At 39.1% G+C, this 18,256-nt stretch overlaps 1 protein-coding gene across 1 annotated transcript in view; it reads right to left on the bottom strand.

Moving 5' to 3' along the window:
• Nucleotides 1-3,460: 3,460 nt before the first annotated feature.
• selenof (selenoprotein F) overlaps nucleotides 3,461-18,256 on the bottom strand; it is a 45,742-nt gene continuing 30,946 nt past the window's right edge. The window contains exons 3-5 of the mRNA XM_043698718.2: nucleotides 17,160-17,223; nucleotides 11,520-11,569; nucleotides 3,461-3,737 (exon numbers count right to left, since the gene is read on the bottom strand). Of these exons, the coding sequence (XP_043554653.1) occupies nucleotides 3,606-3,737; nucleotides 11,520-11,569; nucleotides 17,160-17,223 (246 nt within the window). The 3' untranslated portion in view covers nucleotides 3,461-3,605. The remainder of the gene's footprint in view (nucleotides 3,738-11,519; nucleotides 11,570-17,159; nucleotides 17,224-18,256) is intronic.

Genomic DNA, 18,256 nt, shown 5'->3' on the forward strand with positions numbered 1-18,256 from the left:
GGGAGTCACTGGCTGGCCAACATTTATTGGCTGTTGGCCTTGGGAAAGTGTTGGCAAGTTGCCTTCTATATACTGTAGGTTGACCAACAATGCACAAAGGGAGAAAATTCCAGGATTTTGACGCAGTGACACTGAAGGAATGGCGATATATTTCCAAATCAGGATGGCGAGTGGCTAGGAGAGGAATTTGCAGAGGGTGGTGTTCCCTTACATCCACTGCCCTTGTCCTTCTAGTCGGAAGTGGTCGTGAGTTTGGGAGATGCTGTCTTAGTACCTTTGGTGAATTTCTGCAGTGCATCTTGTAGATAGTACACACTGTTGCTACTGAGCATTGGTGCTGGAGGGAGTGGATACTTGTGGATATAGTACCAAGCAAGCAGGAAGCTTTATATCCAAGATGGTATCAAGCTTGAATGTTGTTGAACCTCTACTCATCCAGGCAAGTGGGGAGTATTCCATTACTGTCCTGACTTGTACCTTGTAGATGATAGACAGGCTTTGGAAGTCAAGTGGTGAATTACTCACCACAGTATTCCTAGCCTCTGACCTGCTCTTGTAGCCAGTATTCATACAGTGAGTCCAATTGAGTTTCTGCTGAATGGTAACACCCAAGGATATTGATACTGGGGGGAGTCAATGATGGTAACATCATTTAATGTCATGGGGCAGTGGTTAGATTGTCTCTTATTGGTCATTGGCTGGTGCAAATGTATGTTCCACTTGTCAGCCAAACTTGGATCTCGTTGCATTTGAACATGGATGACTTTAATATCGGAGCTGCCACAAAATGGTACAATCTGAAAACATGTCCACGTGTAGCTTTATAATGGATGAAATGTCATTGTTGAAGCAGCTGAAGAAAGTTGTGCATAGGCCAATATCCTCAGGAACTCCTGCACAAATGTTCTGGTTTTGAGATTACTGACCTCTAACAAACAACCATTTGACTCCTGATATCAATGGATTCCAGTTTTGCTCGGGCTCCTTGATGCCACATTCAGTTGAATTTGGTCTTACTGTCGAGGGCTATCACTTTAATCTTAACTCTAGAATGTCCATGATTGAACAGATACTGTAATGAGATCAGGAGCTGAATAGCCCGAGTGGAAGCCAAACTGGGTGTCAGTGAGCAGGTTGAGCAAGTGCTGTTTGATACCACTTTCAATGACACCTTCCATCACTTTACAGATGATTGAGTAGACTGAGGGGGCAGTAATTGGCAGGGTTGGATTTGTCTTGCTGCATTTTGTGTATAGGTCATACCTGAGCAATTTTCCACATTGTCATGTCGAGTCTAATGTTCTAACTGTACAGAAACAGCTTGGCTGGGGAGCAGCAATTTGTGGAGCAGAAATCTTCAATACCGATGTTGAAATATTTCAGGTCCCATAGCTTAGCAATACCCAATGTTTCCAACAATTTCTTAATATCACATTGAGTGAATTAAATCAGCTGAAGACTGGTACCTGAGATTTACGGGACCACTAGAAAAGTCTGAGTTCAATCATCAACTTGGCAATTCTGACTGATGACTGTTGCAAATGCTTCTGCTTTAACTTTTGCACTTGCGCTATGTGCTGGGCTCTTCCATCATTGAGGATGGGGATATTTGTGGAGCCTCCTCCTCGAGTGAATTGTTTAATTGGCCACCACCATTCATGATTGCAGACAGTAGATTGGATTCATTGGTTGGAGAAATCACTTAGCGCTGTCTCACTTGCTGCTTATGCATTTTGGTATGCAAATATTCCTGTTCGGTAGTTTCACCAGGTTGATGCATTTTTAGATATGCCTGACTGGAGCTGCTCCTGGCATTCCCTCCGACACTTTCCATTGAACCAGGGTTGATCCCCTGGCTAGATGGTAATGGTTGAGTTTGGGATATGCCAGGCTAATAGATTACAAATTGTGCTGGACTTGAAGACCACAATGCCTCATAGATGCCTAGGTTTGAGTTGTTAGATCTATTCAAAGTCTGTCCCATTTAGCACAGTGATAGTGCCACATAAAACAATGGAGGGTATTCTCAATGTGAAGGCAAGACTTAAGTCTCCACAAGGACTGTCTGGTGGTCACTCTTACCAATCTAATCACAGACCAATGTATCTACAGCCAGTGGATTGCTAAGAATGAGGTCAAGTAGGTTTCCTACCCTCTTGTTGGTTCCCTCACCACATAGCTGCTAATATGGGTTTGCAGTATCTTCTTGAAGACTTGACCAGCTCAGTTGGTAGTGCTGCTGAACTACTCTTGGTGGTGGATATTGAAATCCCCACCCAGAGTATATCTTGTCCCCTTGACTCCCTCAGTGCTTCCTCCAAGTGTTGTTCAACATGGAGGGGTACTGATTCAATAGGAGGTCCCCCACCTATATTCAACCTGAAGTTTTGGGGTCCAGAGTCAATGTGGAGGACAACTCCTCCCAGAGTGCTGTGCTAGGTCTATCCTACTGTTGGAACAGGACATATACAGGATGATGATAGTCATGCCTGGGACTTACATTCACAACAGGACAGATAGTGTCAGGTTATTGTTTGACTAGTCTGAGAAAACTCTCCTAATTTTGGCACTAGTCTCCAACTGTTAGTAAGGAAGACTTTGTAGGATCATCAGAGGCATTCTAGTGCCTTGGTCAATGCCAAATGGTCTGTTGAGACGTCATAGTGGCTTGCTGGACCTTTGAGCCAACCACCTGAAGGACATTAATGAACCAGATGGGTTTTATTCCCCTGACAGTTAAGAATCTACTGATAAACCATGAATCATTCTTAATTTCATATTTTGTTTTTAAACTGGCATGGTAGGATTTGAACTCTTGTTCAGTCATTAGCTGAGTTTCTGAATTAATAGTCTAGTGAAAATACCACTAAGATACTCCCTCCCCTATTAGCAGGTTTTCAAACAATGCTGCAAAATCATATGAATTTTGGTCTATAAATAAAGCACATGTAGGAATCTTGAGTTCAGTATACAATAGTTTTGTAGGTATTTCACTTAAGTCTATACAGCACTGTAATGGGCAGAAAAAAAAACTGGCATTGGTAGTTTAACACCGATAGTCACTGATTCCATTAATAAAATTAAAGCAATGCTTCAGAAATAACTTTTTATTATTCCAAATGTAACAAGGTCATCTTTCCAACCCACTTGTATTACAGCAGAGCAGAAACATCAGTAAATGCACAAGACATCAGGCTATACATACCTTTAAAAAGGTTTCCTGTACAGCCTTCACAAAAGAGCAAATACTTATTGCATCAGATCCACTGCAGTAAATAGCAGGCACCATCTAATTACAGCCAACAATAACCATCCACATTTAATAGAAAATTTTAGAATGGACTTGAAGTGAAATTATACAGAACATCTGTTTCAAAGAAAAACAATACTTTCAAATATAAAATTTGTGATAGTGTGACTAAATGGACCAAATTCCAGATAATTTCAAATAACAGCTTGATTCATTCCAAAGTGTAACATGATCTATACTTATCAATTTGTGTTATCAATTTCACTGGCATGACACAGGTGGTTTCCAGATATTAGCACAGTCCTGTATATGAATGATAACTTAGCAAACTGCAAGAACAATCAAATTATGTAACTTATAAGCGTTCTAACTTTTCACCGAGAAATTCTTCCACACTATCAGTGTTCCATTTGAGAATGCTCAGCTCTTCTGCAACGTTCCCTTTGTCGTCCAAAAGCTTTAGCACAGGATCAGAGCCACGCACGTACTAGAAAAGGCAAAAATAAAATTAGGTATTTTAAATCAGTTATAAACTTGCCTTCGCAAGATGCCCCTTTTCTATTAGTCAATTATTTAAAGTTGAATAAAAGGAGTCTGTACAAAGACATAATTGTATTGATTTTTCTACTGATATTTTTGATGTGGACATAAATAAATGGTTTATAAACATTTTTTTCCCCCAGACTTTCTAGCATAACAAAATTGGTATTGGTTTCAAAATATGCTGGATGCTGAAATAGGATGTGAACATTTTAAATGAAGTAATTTTACATCTGCACTGCCATTCTACATCAATTTCTCCACGACAGTTCTGGCCAAGTGCTTTTTACTGCAATAATTAGCATTACCTGGTTGCACCAGTTCCCTGAATTCACTCCCAAGGCAATTTATGTACATTCCATTCCCCCTTCCTTTCCCTGACAAACTGTAGCAGCTACACCTATTGTTAGAATTCATTCAATTGAATGACTGATATTAGACTCTGGGTCCAGGTGCCAGGATTTTAACTTCCCACCAGCACCATCTCAAACTCACTGAACTGGTTCATCAAGTTCACATGATCTGAACTTTGTGGACATAAAAGAGGCCTTGTATCACTTCGAATTTGCTCAATAGATTGGATTTATTTTTAAAATTTCATCTATTTACACTTCTTGTTGCTGTGAAAAGGCTGCCAAGATCATTAAAGACCCTTTCCATCGTGACAATGCTCTCCGACAGCCTCCGTCAGCAGAAGGTACAGAAGCTTGAACACATGCACCAACAAGTTCAAGAGCAGCTTCTTCCTGGTCATTATTAGACTTCTGAATAGACCTCTAACTTCAAATAATGCTAATCTTGGTTTGTGCTCCTTCTGTGCAGCTGTAACCTTGCATGCCTCGATCTAAGCACCCTTTGATCTGTATGGCTTTGCTGGCTATGATCTGCCTGTACTGCTTGCAAAACAAAGCTTTTCACTGTACTTAAGTACATTTGACTACACTAAATAAAATTTTAAAAATTAGCTCACTCCTCAGGACCTCTGTTCTCCTGTAGGCCAATAGAACAATGGATACATTTGCCTACTGGAATAGTTGCTTTATGGCATGACAGTCCAATAATTTTACTGAAATGTAGCTGTTTTTGTCTGTAATTTTACAAATGCCTTTGGTTTAAAAAAAATGCAAACATTACTGTGCATTATAAAAATTAAAACACATTTATGCAATTTAAGTATTTTCAGACAAAGTTTTGCAAATTATGTCACAAGAGAGGGAAAACATACATATACATTCCATTGAGATGACGATTACCATCTATCTACCTGGAGTAGAAATTGTACAAACAAATAAGACAGGTTTGTATTTCGGCTGCACTCCACAACACAGTAGTACTTCAAGGTCCAATCGGAGTCCAGAACAGTAAATCTCTGATCAGAGGATTCCAGAAGTGAACCCAAGATGAACAAACACTACTACACTGGCATCCCACCTCCCAGCCAACTCCTCCTGCCATCTATACCCCAGTAAAAGGCTATAAGGCTAAGCTTGCCTGTTCCAATTAGAAGGTGCAAAGAAGGTTTACCAGGATGCTGCCTGGACTGAAGGGCTTGTCTTATGACCAGAGGTTGACTAAGCTCTGACTTTTCTCACTGGAGAGAAGGTGGAAGAGAGGTGACCTGATCGAGGTATACAAGGTAATGAGAGGCATGGATAGAGTCAATCGCCAGAGACTTTTCCCCAGGGCAGGATTGACTGGCACGAGGGGTCATAGTTTTAAAATATTAGCAGGAAGGTATAGAGGAGGCGTCAGAGGTAGGCTCTTTACGCAGAGAGTTGTGAATGCATGGAATGCGCTGCCAGCGGTGGTGGTGGAAGTAGAGTCATTAGGGACATTTAAGGGACTGCTGGACATGCATGTTAGGTTATTTTATTGTAGATTAGGAATAATCCTCGGCACAACATCATTGTGTGCTATGTTTTTCTATGTTCTATGTACAGAATTTATCATCTTGTGATTGAAATTCATATGCAGGGAACATCCTCAGTTGATGTTACTACCATACAAGCAAAATATTCTGGACAAGTACTGAAAATGGGATTAGAATAATTAGGCGCTTGTTTTGACCTGTACAGATTTGATGGCCAAAGGGCCTCTTTCTATGCTATAGACCTTTAAGACTAAGTCAGATTCCGAAGAGGAACCTGCTTGGACAGATCATTTATAAAAACAATTGTTTTACTGAAGAGATCTTTTCCTAAAGCATAAGCACCCAATCCTGCAGACATTGCTTTAAGTTTAAGGTAAACAAAAGGAAAAAAAATTAGAACACAGATTCAAACATTTTTTAAACACATAGTACAGATACAGCTTCCAACCATTGCTACAATTCCAAGAACATCTAATCATGCATTGCTTGCAAGACCTAGCCAAGCTTACTTCTGACAGAGTGTGTGCAAGTGAGTTTTGTTTAATACTTTGATGGAGTCTAAGTGATTAAAATTCCAACTCATCTGCTGGAACTGTGGACAGTGCTCAGAGATGGGTGAGCCAATGGGTGTGCCGTTGATTTGTTCATATATTTGGTTGTTGAATATGAAGTGTGTTGTGAGGCACAGGTCCAGTAGTTTGAGTATGCAGTCTTTGTTGATAGGTTCCCCGTCTTGTTGTCTGTTCTGTACGTCCAGCAGGTTGGCTATTGTTTCTCTGGCTAGAGTTTTGTCGATAGAGGTGAACAGTGCTGTTACATCGAATGAGACCATAGTTTCTTCCTTGTCTATGTGTATATTTCTGATGATGTCCAAGAATTCCTGTGTTGACTGTATAGAGTGTTTGGATCCGCTGATCAGGTGATTCAGTTTCTGTAGTTCTTTAGCCAGTTTGAGAGATGGTGTCCCTGGTAGTGATACTATGGGTCTGAGTGGGATGTCTGGTTTGTGCACTTTAGTTGGTCCATAGAATCTGGGGGTGTTGTTGCTTTCAGGTTTCATTCTTTGTAGGTCGAACCTGGTTATCTGTCCGTTTTTTTGTAGGTTCCTCAGTGTGTTGTTTATCCTATTGGTGAGCTGTGGGGTGGGGTCAAACTCCCTCTTTTGGTAGGTGTTGGTATCTGCAAGTAGTTGCTGTGCTTTTTAGATGTAGTCTGTTTTGTCCAGAATAACTGTCATTCTGCCTTTGTCTGCTGGTAGTATAATTACATCCTTATCGTTTCTTAGTGATTTTAGTGCTTCCCTCTCCTTGGTGTTGAGGTTATGTGTTTGTCTTTTCCTTGTTATCAGGGGTACAATACTTTGTCTCACTGTTTGTTGTGTCTCTTCTGTCAGTCCATTGTTCCCGAGTGTGCATTCTAGTGCTGCTAGGAAGTCTGCTGTCTTGGCGTCCCTATGGTTGTAGTTGAGTCCCTTGGCCAGTATTGTTCTTTCAGTGTCTGTGAGCTGTCTGTGGGAGAGGTTTCTAACCCAGGAGTGTGTTGTGGTGTCCTCTCTGTTGTGTTAGTTTGGCCATTTTTTCTTTTAGTGCCATATTTTTGCGGTGTGTGGTCCTGTTCTGTCCTATGGTGACAGCCTGTTCTATGGTCCGGGTCCATTCCCGATTGGTGGTTTTTGAAATTAACGATTTTTGGAGCGCAATTTCTTGTCTATATTTGTGAAGTCTGTTGTGAGCGTCTGTAATCATTACCTGGATCATCCTGAATCCTTTCTGTCTGGCTGTGTCCCTGGCTTGTGGGTTGTTGACTGGTGGTCTGTATCTGACACATGGTGGAAGGATTCGATTCTTTCGGCATTCATGCAGAAACCGGAGTTGTTCGTATGTGGCGCTTAGGCAGTTGGCACAGGATTCCCATTTCCTGGCATGTCTTAGCGTCTCTCGCTCGTAGGCGTTCAAAGTTTGTGAGAAGATTTGTAGCTCGGGTGCTCGTTGTTGTGGTTCTGTTCGCCGAGCTGGGAATTTGTGTTGCAGACGTTTCGCCCCCTGTCTAGGTGACATCCTCAGTGCTTACCATACATCAAGAGCATTTCCGAACTGACAGCCAGACTACTGCGGCCACTAGGACTCATAACAGCACACAAACCAACAGCCACTCTCAGACAACAACTCACCAGGACGAAGGACCCGATACCCAGGATGAGCAAAACCAATGTAGTGTACAAAATCCCATTCAAGGACTGCACAAAACACTACATAAGACAAACAGGAAGACAGCTAATGATCCCTATCCATGAACACCAACTAGCCACGAAACGATGTGACCAGCTATCCTTAGTAGCCACACACTCAGATGACAAGCAACATGAGTTCGACTGGGACAACATTACTATTATAGGACAAGCCAAACAGGGAACAGCCAGGGAATTCCTAGAGGCATGGCACTCATCCACAGTTTCAAATCAATAAGCACATCGACCTGGACCCGATATACCGGCCACTGCAGCAGACAGCTGGAACGGACACAAGGAAGCGGCAGATACAAAATCACTATAAATGCCAGAGGAAACATCACAGAAGCACTTCAGAGGAGGCTCCCAAGCACTGGAGGATGTCTCCTAGACAGGGGACGAAACGTCTGCAACACAAATTCCCAGCTTGGCGAACAGAACCACAACAAGAAATTAACCCAAAGGCTGTGTTCCCTCAAGTTGGTACAAAAAGATCCCACTGAACTATTTGAAGAAGAAAGCGGTCCAAGGCAATATTTATCCCTCCGCTAACAGTATCATAGATTGTCTGGTTACTTTTCTCAGTGCATACACTGGGGCAGTGTTTCCTTAGTTAACAGGTGTACGAAATACATTTTAAACTGAAAGAATCTTTGGAACATCAGAAGTTGCAAAAGATGCTTTGCAATTGCAAGACTGGTCTTTCATTAATGAACCAGCAATGGAGACCATTGAAATTTGCAAGATATCACATTTCATGTAAAAACTTGAGCCCCAGAGGCATAAATCTAAATATGGAATGTTACTTCAGATGAGATTTTTGAGATCTTTCACTAATTTTGGAACAAGGGCAAGTTTAAAAATGAAGCTTTGTAATCTGATTCAAAGCAGCTGTGCCATTTGGACTGACTTCAACAACTCAATCTTACTGCCTGTTCTATAAATTACTAAAATCAACTTAGCTAGTTATAGAAAGCTCTTATGTGACCGGTATGAATAGTGTTCTTAGTTGGTGTAGGAACATAGACAGGCCAGTGTACAATCTGAGACAATTAGTTATTTTATCACTCAATTTGGGTAAGCCAGTTCTGATTTAGTAATTAAAACTTCAACTTATGCAGCTCACAGAAGTGTAATTCTTGCAAACTGACTTAACTGAGAAAATCCATGAAGACTTTTTGAAGAAATCTCATTGCTATCACAAATTCAGTGAAGCAAACCTAATGAAAATTCTCAGTATTGATAACCACACACAAAAAACAGCCCCTTTTTGAAAGCTTCCACATTCCTCTTAGGAAGGATCTTGGAAATTAGTGTTCCTTTATTAGAGCTTCTCATAAGCAGCAAGGAATTTGGAACAGGTGCAGAAAAAACTGTTGTCAATAAGACATTTGTCTTAATGTGGCAAAAATCTCAGAATCAGGCTAATCTCAGAATAAAGGAGTGTCAGTTAAAGATTGAGATGTGGAGGAGCTTTTTCCTGTCAGAAGGTTGGGGTCTTTGGAACTCCTTCCTAAAAACAGCTGTAGGAAGAGTCCTTATGCAAATTTAAGGCTGATATAGATAGATTCTTGATTAGTAGGGGAAATCAAGAATTATGGGGAGAGGGCAGGAAAGTGGATGTGAGAAATGTTGGATCAGCGTTGATTGTATTGAATGGCAGAGCAAGCTCAAGGGACTGAATGGCCCAGCTGGTTCCTATTTCTTGTGGTCTCAAAAGAATCCATATTGGATTCTTGTCACAAACTGTTTAATTCTCATGTTACAGGCAGTGGGAAGAGATTTGACCATCATGAGGCTGAATCCTTTATCTTAAAGCTATTTCTTTACCTATCTTTACCTTAAAGCTATTTCACACACTTGCTCAGGAAAACTTTAAAGTTACAGGTTTGGCAATTTCAGAATCAGTGAAGCTTCTCTCTCACACAGCCATTTCAAGTCTATGCTGGCCTCATATGATAACCATTTCATCCAACCCCAGCCTCTGCATTTTTCACTTCACTGGATTTCTTCAAATACTTATCTTGCATGATCTTTGACTGATTCAGCTTACATAGCTGGCTGCAGTTATACAATATGCATATTTTAATAACCCTTTGCACAAAAATGTTTCCCAATTTTCATTGGTGTTAAATTTTAAACTTCATTCAAGTGGATAGCTAAAACTCTTAAGATCACTCATATCTATATACCTTCAATAGAGTTATTTAGTATATTTACATAGAAAAGTGTCAACAACTCCACTATCCTTTCTTGAAAGCAGTGTTTAATCTACATTTGTTAAAATTTCATCTAGTTATTTCTTTTAACAAAAAGAATAACTCCACATGTTGTTGTCATAGCTTTTCTTGCCTGTAAGCCCTCTTTTGAAGAGCTGTAAATATACCCTTTAACTTGCAAGTGTTCCAAGTGTGGACTGTGCGCTTTTGGTTCCACACACCTTCTGCAGTTACACAATAAGACGTCTGTCTTAAATGTGGCAAAAATCTAAGAAACCCAGATTAAACATCAGCCTTGTGTATTTCACTTGACTTTTTTGTATTCATTCTTGGGGTGTGGACATCACTGGCAAGGTTTTCATTCTGAACTATCTTCAAGATGGAGCAAGCTGCTTTATTAGAACTGCTGCCCAGACTACTTTTAGTGGGTACCAGTGCAATGAGTGATGAGATGTAGTTGCAACCCAGAATATTGATTGCCCTAGTTAAAGCCAGCGCCTCATGGCCTTATTAGCACAATTTAATTGGCTCATAGTTTAAAGTTCTTTACCATGTCAAGATTCTGCATAGAAGGGAGAATTGTGGAATATAAAGCTGTATTTTGGACATAATCCTATCTGACCTCTGTGTGGTTAGAAAATTAAGTATCCCTTCGGTGGAGGTGCTTATTAATGTCTCTTTCTAAAATCTTACATTTGCAACCATTAAGTGAAGATTTAGCAAAGAAAATTCATTGCAAGAAACCAAGAAATATTCACAGTATATTGAGTTGCAAAAGATTTCAAATGATACTCAATTCTCCTTTAAAATACCAAAAGAGAAACTGCTGGAAAATCTCAGCAGGTCTGGCAGTAAGGAGAGAAAAGAGCTGATGTTGAGTCTAAATGACCCTTTGTCAGTTCTCCTTTGTTGACCATATTTACCTAGGCCAGTTCCCATTTTTTAACATGATATTGTCATGAAGTTAATACCAGTCATGTGAAAATAAACAGGTGCCAAACTGTGCCCTAAGAAACAAAGATGAAGGTCGTTCATTTTATGTTAAGTCTCTTTCATGCCTGCCCTTCATCAATAGACAAGTATCAATTGGAGTACTTTGTTGTGGCATCCTATGATAATTATAGCAAGCTCTGAAATACAAAAAAATACTGGAGACACACTGTAGATCAAACAGTATCTGTGGAGGGAGAAAAACAAAGAGCCAGAGTTAAAATTTTGAGTCTGATTGAATTGAATCTGCCTTGAAGAGGAGTTATAACCAGACTTGAAACTTTAACTCTGTTACTGACAGACTTGCTAAGTTTCTCCAGCATTTTCTACTTTATTCCAGATTTCCAAAATACACTATTTTGGTAAGCCCTTGAAATATACACTGTCAGTTCTATGTAGTTTTCAATTTTAGAATTTGGTTACCTTGATCTGAAGACCTTTGAACATCTTGGGCTTATCACTTCTGACAAAAGCTGGAGAGGAATTTTAAAAAAATGTTAAAATGTAGTGTTTGTAGTATTTTGTATACATAAAGGCTTTCTAAAACAAAAAAATTAGTTCACCGCATCATGTAAAAAGTTAAATCACATACTGCAAGTTAATAATTTACTGCTTCCAATGTCAGCTGTAAAATATAAACAGTAAGTGCACAATACAATACAATCTATATTAAATATTATGGCCCATTTCCTTCCTCTACAGCATGGTTCAGAATTGCAATATATTTCAATTGTAGCAACCTGATTAATATGTGAATGGTTTAGGTTGCTTGCAGAATACAAAATACCAGACTTCACACGGGTACTCACAAATCACATGCAAATTTAGAAACATTTGTCATTTTAGATGGTATTCACAGTCAAGAGCATAATGCTCCTGGCATTGCAGTGACAAACAGTACTGAGCCACAACACAAAAGGTAAGTTTTAAAAGGAAGTAACATTCCAAGTGGAGTTGAGGTAATGCTAATATTCACTGGAAACTGAATTTAGCAGCACACATTGGCCCATTTGACACTAATTAAACTCAACTGAAGCCCAATTGTTGGGTTTACCCTGACAATTTGGAAGGATGACTAAACTTCATGGGAGAATTTTAGGGAAGATAGGGTCGGTCATAAGGTGGCAGGAGGTGAACTGTCCATTACAAAGACTTCAGTTATAAATTTTTCCTGAAAGGATCAAATGGACTTCCTTATTCAGCTCTCTCGTGATAAATATATTGCAAGATAAGGTGGTTAATTCCAGGAAGAATGCAAATTAAGGGCTCCAAATGAAAAGCAATGTTAATTAATTCAAGCCAGCATAACTTCATGAAAACCAAAGGGAGTTGCTAACAGATTAATTGTGCATTTTGGTTAGTTCATGTTGCTTGTTGTCTGCGTGTGTGGCTACTAAGGATAGCTGGTCGGGTCGTTTCGTGGCTAGTTGATGTTCATGTATGCGGATTGTTAGCTGTCTTCCTGTTTGTCCTATATAGTGTTTTGTGTAGTTTTGCGTAGTACACTATAGTGTACAAAATACCATGCAAGGACTGCACAAAACACTATATAGGACAAACAGGAAGACAGCTAACAATCCGCATACATGAACATCAACTAGCCACGAAACGACACGACCAGCTATCCTTAGTAGCCACACACGCAGACAACAAGCAACATGAATTCGACTGGGACAACACTACTATCATAGGGCAAGCCAGACAGAGAACAGCCAGGGAATTCCTCGAGGCATGGCATTCATCCACAAACTCAATCAACAAACACGTCGACCTGGACCCAATATACCAACCACTACAGCGGACAGCTGAAACTGACAACCGGAAGCGGCAGGGACAGACCACTACAAACACCGGAGGAAACATCAAATAAGCGCTTCGCAGGAGGCTCCCAAGCACTGATGATGTCGCCTAGCCAGGGGACGAAACCGTTTCCAACAAAAACTTCCAGCTTGGCGAACAGAACCACAACAACGAGCACCCAAGCTACAAATCTTCGCACAAACTTTGAATGCACATTAAACCAGAGTACAATGAAACTGAAAATGCAACAGACAAGTTTGTGTCTGAAAGCAATACATATTAGGCCATTCAAACCTTCAAGCTTGATCTGTTGTTGAATAATAACATGGTTGATCCATAGCTCAACTTCATTTACCCACCTGATCACCAAATTCTTTAAAACTCTCACTTATCAAACATTGGTCAACCTCAGATTTCAATTTATTAATTAAACCAGCATTAGAGCTCATTATGGGTGAGAGTTCCAAACAAATGAAACTGCAATTTTGCCAATTGCAGTAAATGTTGCAATTTCTTTAAATTATTATTAATGGAATAAACTGGTCTTTATTCAAATACTAAATGTCTTCACTCAAAATCAATGCCATTTTGGATACTGTTACTGCATCAATACTTGGATTTCCATTTTGTTTAAACAGCGAAGAATCTGAGAGTGTGCCAAATGGAGATTGGGGTTGTATCAATACTCTGGCAGTTTAAGAGTGCAGATTAATCCAACAATAAACTTTAAATTCAGTTAAAGTTGAAGGATTGGATCTATTGGTAGTCCAGCTGTTTACCTTTACAGTTTCTCACGGGAAATATTCGTGTGCCTGTGACTACCCTGCACAATTTAATCTGCCTTTAAAATTAATTGGTTTAATTGGTTGGATCAAATGGCCTTAAAAATAAGCCTGCAGCAAACAATGAGATAAGCATGGGCAAAGCATGCTGCAAATTGAAGGAGTGGATTTTCAAAAATTAAATAGATTATTTTAATGCTACTTTCATGATTGATATATTTACATGACATGAAGTGACTAAAAATAATTAAAAATAACCATAAAGACACACCATAAACATAGAAGAACCATTTACCCAATAAGTCTGCTTTCTGATTCGAAACAGGTTCAGTAAAGAACAAAAACAAATTCTCAAAAGAAAGAAAATGAGCAGACATTAAAGTTAATATGCACCATGTTCTCCAATTACAATACTATTATTATTGTATGCATAAAGAAGATTTATTAAAATATTCCTATCATGGTGTAAAAGATTGCTTTAATGAAAATAACAAATCCATCTGATTTCTGTTTGACAGGAAAAGAAATGCACATGGAACTATTTGCTGTCTTGGTTGGATGAAGAAAGTTAACTGATCTTTGTCATGAAATCCAACTCAAATATAGTGAAGAATTAAAAGAATCACAATATCAGTAAAGAGTTGAAGTCAGGGATCATCGACAATGAATTAAGATACTTAGCCCCACAGGGGAAGTGCTTCCATCAAAGAATCGTCTCTAGCTGAGGGAGCGTATAACCACTGCTTGCATGGTGCCCATGTTACCAGCTTGATGCTCCTTCAGTAATGGAGGAACAAGAGAGATCAACAGAAGGCCTACATGGACCGGCAAAGGGGTTCAATAATGGCAATCCTAGGGAGATTTACAAGAGTGGATGTCGAGTATCCAACTTTTGCACAAGCTTTTCTGTCTATTCAGAGGGGAAAAAGTCTCACAGAGCCACCACAAGTTGGCTCAGACATCAGACAGACAGGAAATTTTGCTGCCCATAATTAGTCAATTCTGAAACAGCTTCATAATGTGCAGCAAAGTACATGCTTCCTTGTTTTGAATGGCCTGAAATAGCGATGTGTGCTGGGGGTGTCTTGTATTCACAATTTCAGGTAGGAGTTGAGATACAAAATGAAAATCAGTCGAGACACTGAGCATCAACTATAATCTCTAAGCAAGTTTATGGTAATGCTGTCTGTATATTTTTGACTGTGCCTTTGTGGTAAATTTGAAGATGACTTTCAGTGAATATCGGATCCATTTTCAGCTTCTACTGACATGGGCTTACTATTAGTGCTAGGAAGATAGCTCCTGAAATGCCACTTTAGACCATTGATCACAATTGGTAAATTCAAACCTAATTGGCTGTGATTAGTTTGCAAGAATCAATTATGGCTTTCAGATAGTAGGAGCAGTCTTTGGTTAACTATCCCCGAATGCTTGGTACCAACCCAATATCAATGCGGCTGCCAAATCGAAGGTAAATGTGAAACATGCACTCTACAGAAGCCACGTGGCAGTTGAAAGCTTTCAATAACGACAGTTTGTACCTTACTTTATATTTTGTGACAGGGCAGGATCATTAATATCAAAAAGTAGTGGAATATACTAACTGCATCAACATTAAGAATATAATAATCAATGCTCAACTCCATTGTCTGGAATTATGAAGATGGAAGTAGTGTGATATTAGGAATACATGCACTGCATTCAAAGACAGAAAAAGGTTACAACAATACTTTGCAACTTAAAAAAGGGACTCTCAATCCAGAAATAATTTAAAAGAGATTTTTGATTAGGAATTGCTTTTGTTAAAAGACGAAGATTAGATATTAATTCTTAAAATCCAACCGGCCCAAATTTGCTCTGTACTTCACCCCCACTCCCCAACTTTAAATGAAACAACTCAATCCTGGTACCACTGCATGGACACAATTCAAAAACTCAAGTTTCCTTTTATTGCAACAGAAGCATAAAAAAAATTGATCAACACAGTGTATTAGGAAAACAGAGCCTTCAAGGTCAGTTACAAAAGTTAGTGTAATCCCCATGCTTCGAACAACCTCACACCACTTAGACACCAATGTTCTGATTCTGTATGCATGTTACAGGAAACAATAACCTAGCAAGTCATAAGATACCGAAATCAAATCACAGTCAAGATTATGCAGAAAGAACCACACAGTTACATTGTTCAATACAATCTAAAAATACCACTTCAAAAGCAGTGGTGTTGTGTGTTTGACCTTCATATAGTCTAATTTTCTCAATACAAACAAGCCTGGTCCAAGTAAAATGAAGTAGTTTTATCCAGGAACATTTGCATTATACCTCAAACACAAGATAGACTGATACAAAAATTTTCCTGCATTGTGTCTCCTATAATCCATTTTATATCCATGCCTACTCATTTCAAACTCCTTGTTCATTTGTGTGCAGCTGCCTTGCCCTAACCTGGAACTCTAAAAATCTGTTCTTTCACATTACCCAGCTATTCACTCCAACCATACTTGTCCTTAATAAGGAAAACAATACATGTCACCTCCACTGACACCAAATTCCACCTCCCACTTTAGTTATCCATTGCAACATCACTTCAATATCTTTTCTCAATTTCCTTTGGTCCTTGAATTTATTTACTATGGTTTCTATCTTAGATTAATCCAAAAATCCCTCTAACCTAAAATCCAAATCACCGATGAACCAAAGTACAAAAATAATATGAGAATAGAACCACGTAGGATAGATATTCCCTTCTAATCACTCAGGTAGCACTCAACGTCTGCACGTTTTTTCCCAGCAAGTTTTTAATTTCATGTTGCTACCCTCTAAGCCCACACTCCCAAATCTTCACAGGCTCTTTCAATGAGATGGCAACAGAGCCAGACAACAGGAGGAAACTGCAGTGCTCAAATAAAAAAATGGAGTACAAAATCCTATTGTGCAAGTGTGTCAGATTTCCTTTTCTGAAGGGCATTAGTGAACCAGATGGGTTTTCATAATGAACAACGGGTCAGCACTACGACTGAAAATAAATTACAGATTCAATCAAATTAATTTTCATCCCCTCCACTTATCTGAAAGTGTAATGCAACTAGTGAATCATTTTTGAAGTACAGTCATTTTGCTTTCTATAAATAATAAACAGCACAGTTACTGAAAAACAGGAGTGGAATAACCAGCACGGATGGTGTTGACGGATCGATGAATGTTGTTTTGGAGGCTTGAAGAATGCCAACCTAGATAACTGAGCTCAAATCCGGACATGGGACAATACAGTCTTCTAAATCAGTCACTGCACCAAAATAGCACAAAAAACAAATTCATGAGTGCCTCCATAGCTTTATGAGCCAATTAAATTTGTCTAATGTTGGAAGTTTTACATTTTTTCCCTTTTAGTTGTAAAGATCCAATGTTGCTTTCCTGAACAGACATGCCAAAATTAAAATAATTGTTCATTACCAACATGCATACAAATGTATTCACTTACCCTGGACTTGGGGGAACCTTCCCAATTTTCATCCACACACTTCAAGGACAGCTCCAGCATAAAGCTGATGGGAAGATAAAACAGTAGCCATAAAAAACACAAATTAATTACATAAAGGCAACAAGCCTCTATTAATCACTATGATAAACAGATTTTGTAAATATTTTCAATCGTTATGTTGTATATTATCCATTTACAAGTTCATCCTTTACGTATGCAATTATAGTATGAGTTAAGAGAGCTGTATTTCATACTGCAAAGCCAGGCTCCCTTGTCAAATTGTTGTCCCATTTCCCCCCTCAGTCGAAGCAAAACGCTCAGAGACATAGTATAGTTCTACCTCCATCTTCATTCCAGGCCCTGGAGGGGGAGCGAATGATTGCCCACGTGCACAGAAACACGAGTTCTCAGTCTTCTCTCTGGAACAGCACTTTCTTAATGAACTATATAGTCATATAAGGCAACATACATATTGACTGGGTGACCATTTGCAATTGACACTCGCCAATTGTAAGATTAAGCAATCTGCTGTTACACAATGAATAAGTGGCTTTACACAATGAATAAGTGGCTTCACAAAATGAATACTTTTCACCTTATTAACTGACTTTACAATATTGTTCAATGGCTCTACATGACGACTGCTTTTCCACCTTGTTAACCCATTACCCTTGCAGTTAACAATGGGGTGCTAGAGGCAAGTTCTTATCTGATTTGAGTCATGCTCAGCGGAACCTCTTGTTTTACAAAACTCAGAACTTAACTCTTTCCCTATATACTGCTCATACGCTATATACACACACACAAAATGGTATTTTAGATTTATGACTTTGCTATTGGAATAACAAAGTCTAGTTTAGTAATGCTGAGTAACAGAACTCTTCCAGCACTTTTCTCTGATGGACTGCAGAATATGAAATCCTAGTTGTCCTTTGGGTAACCAACTAAATGAAGAATGCTTAAAACTGAGCAAAATACTTGCAAGTATGATGGCCTTTCACAGACATTTCTCTCTCCAAAAAAGGCATGTTACTTTGACACAACGTAAGAAATGTCAAGAAGTGATCAGAGGCATAATCGGAACAGTAAAACTTGAA

This window comes from Chiloscyllium plagiosum, unplaced genomic scaffold, assembly GCF_037043375.1.
Source record: "Chiloscyllium plagiosum isolate Xiang-an unplaced genomic scaffold, Cpla_swu_hap1 HiC_scaffold_9, whole genome shotgun sequence".
NCBI classification, from domain to species: Eukaryota; Metazoa; Chordata; class Chondrichthyes; order Orectolobiformes; family Hemiscylliidae; genus Chiloscyllium; species Chiloscyllium plagiosum.